Source organism: Photinus pyralis, unplaced genomic scaffold (genome assembly GCF_008802855.1).
Source record: "Photinus pyralis isolate 1611_PpyrPB1 unplaced genomic scaffold, Ppyr1.3 Ppyr1.4_LG7, whole genome shotgun sequence".
NCBI lineage: Eukaryota > Metazoa > Arthropoda > Insecta > Coleoptera > Lampyridae > Photinus > Photinus pyralis.
Genome location: NW_022170738.1, coordinates 43,544,355 through 43,546,434, shown reverse-complemented (window position 1 = coordinate 43,546,434; position 2,080 = coordinate 43,544,355). Strand labels below are relative to the sequence as shown.

The 2,080-nt window shown below is 38.5% G+C and overlaps 1 protein-coding gene across 1 annotated transcript; it reads right to left on the bottom strand.

Annotated features, from left to right (window-relative positions):
• Positions 1–929: 929 nt before the first annotated feature.
• On the bottom strand, positions 930–1,805 carry LOC116176828 (Krueppel-like factor 13). Its single transcript, XM_031495619.1, has one exon. The coding sequence runs from the start codon at positions 1,614–1,616 to the stop codon at positions 945–947; it is 672 nt and encodes a 223-aa protein (XP_031351479.1). The 5' UTR covers positions 1,617–1,805; the 3' UTR covers positions 930–944.
• Positions 1,806–2,080: the final 275 nt, after the last annotated feature.

Below are 2,080 nucleotides of genomic sequence, written 5' to 3'. Positions count from 1 at the left end.
GAACCTCTACTAAATAGTGGTTTTTGGTCGGTTACCTGTTTACGTGACTTTACACATACAAACTCCTTTATTTGTAACAGGATTACCCTAAATGGGTGGTGAGGTATGAGAATCCAGAATTGACCGTTATGGTATCAAATCTAACCCCACCCTGACGAAAGCGTACCATAATTATATAGGTACCTATCGTAGTTTGTAATGGTTTCAAGCAAAGAGAGGCTACCGACGAAGCCGCTGCTGCGAAGGGTATATTTAAAAAAGGTTCTAAAGTAGGTCTAGGTATACAGAACTAGGATAGCACGAGGGATAGCACTTATTGTGATTGTGAAGTCTATTATTTCATTCGCTTACAAAAAAAACGGGGGGCGTTTACTTTATTACACCTCGATAATAAATTAATTGGTCTTCGATCTTCCATCATATAGTTGCCCATACGAAATTACAATAATCATAGCAAAAGTTTGTACAGAATTCAATTTGAATACAATAAATCCTGGACGTCAGTACCAATGGGTCAGGTAAATTGTACGGTATTTCATTTTGAATAGATGTCCTTTTATCCTTTAATTGCACGTTAGGAAGGAATCTATACCTACATGTTATAATGGTTTCTAATATTTTTTGCCCCGATTTGTCAGTATCTTTCCAAAAGTTTAAGAGTAGCAGGAACCTACAACGCGACAGGTAAATAACAATTTGTTTGTAATCATTTAATGGAGATAAAATTAATAATAAAAGTGGGCGTACGCCGCCGATGCAATAACCGCGCGATTATGTTACGATGGAATGAAAGACGCCAACGGTGACTATAATTGGTTGGGGGTGTACCAAGTACCAACTCCCTGTATAAACACTAATAAAACGATATTCCGTGCATAAATGCCAGAAATACGGTTATAATAAACTAGTTTTGCATTTATAAACATTTCTCAATGTCGGCATTTCTAAAAGGGAAAATATGAAACCCTTTGGCAGGTAAGTCCGTTCTTGCTTTCGAAAAGGATATATTTGAAATAAAACTTACCTGTGTGTGTTCTTAAGTGGGCTTTCAAGTGGGAACTTTTTCCATATACTTTATGACATCCATCATACAAACATTTATGAGTTTTTCGTAACTGTGTCGAGAGTTTGTTAGCCGATTGAGCTCTGGGAAGAGCCGGTTTGCGCGCGAATGGTACAGTGGAATCTAAATTTTTCGGGATACCACTTACAACTTTACAAACTTTAGAATTCCGAGATTTCCCATTGGAATTGTTTATGTAACTGCTGTAGCCTTCATCCTGTTCGTCTTCATCTATAGTAAGGTTTCCTTCCGTATCTGATGGAACTTCCGGTACCGGCTCTTGTTTAATGCGGGTGAGATCTGTAAGAATACGGGCAACCATATACGAAGATGACTCGGTAGAATTTGTGGTGACGGGTTCTTCTTTTACAAAAGAATGTGGAACAACGGGAACCGGCTCGACAATTACGGCAGGGCCGACATTGTTTCCTGATAAAAGAGATGTGATATCGTGTGATACTGGTCTATTGGAGAGATCCAGGGGGCGATTAATATGATCTTTACTGTGTGACATTTCCAATAAACATTGGGCCGCGAAATTTATTTCATCCATGATTTACGCACAAAAATCACGACACGAATGTGTACCACTTTGTTTTTACACAATATCGAGCTGGTATTTAAAACGCAATCTAATTTAATCTTAGCGGGAGGCGTAACGAGTCGTAAATTTTAATAAGATAAGGCGTAAATAAACATCACTAAACGACAAATTCAGACTGCAGCTGTAGTCGCGTTAGGAAGATCTCCCACTCGGTTCTGTTCACTCCCCCTTCGCATATGCGCTAACGTTATAATCCTGTCTAGGTAGAAAAGGGAATGAAATTTGCGATACCTAAAAATACCGTCTCCTTGCTTCCCTTTTAGATTTAGCTTTTTTATGTGGCTCTCACAGCCGTCATCATATGCCGGTCGCTATACCGGATGCACCTATTTCATATTTGTCAAATCAACTTCCACAATAATTACTTTATCAGCATCTTATTACTTTAGTAAGTACTAGGTTTTAACTATTGG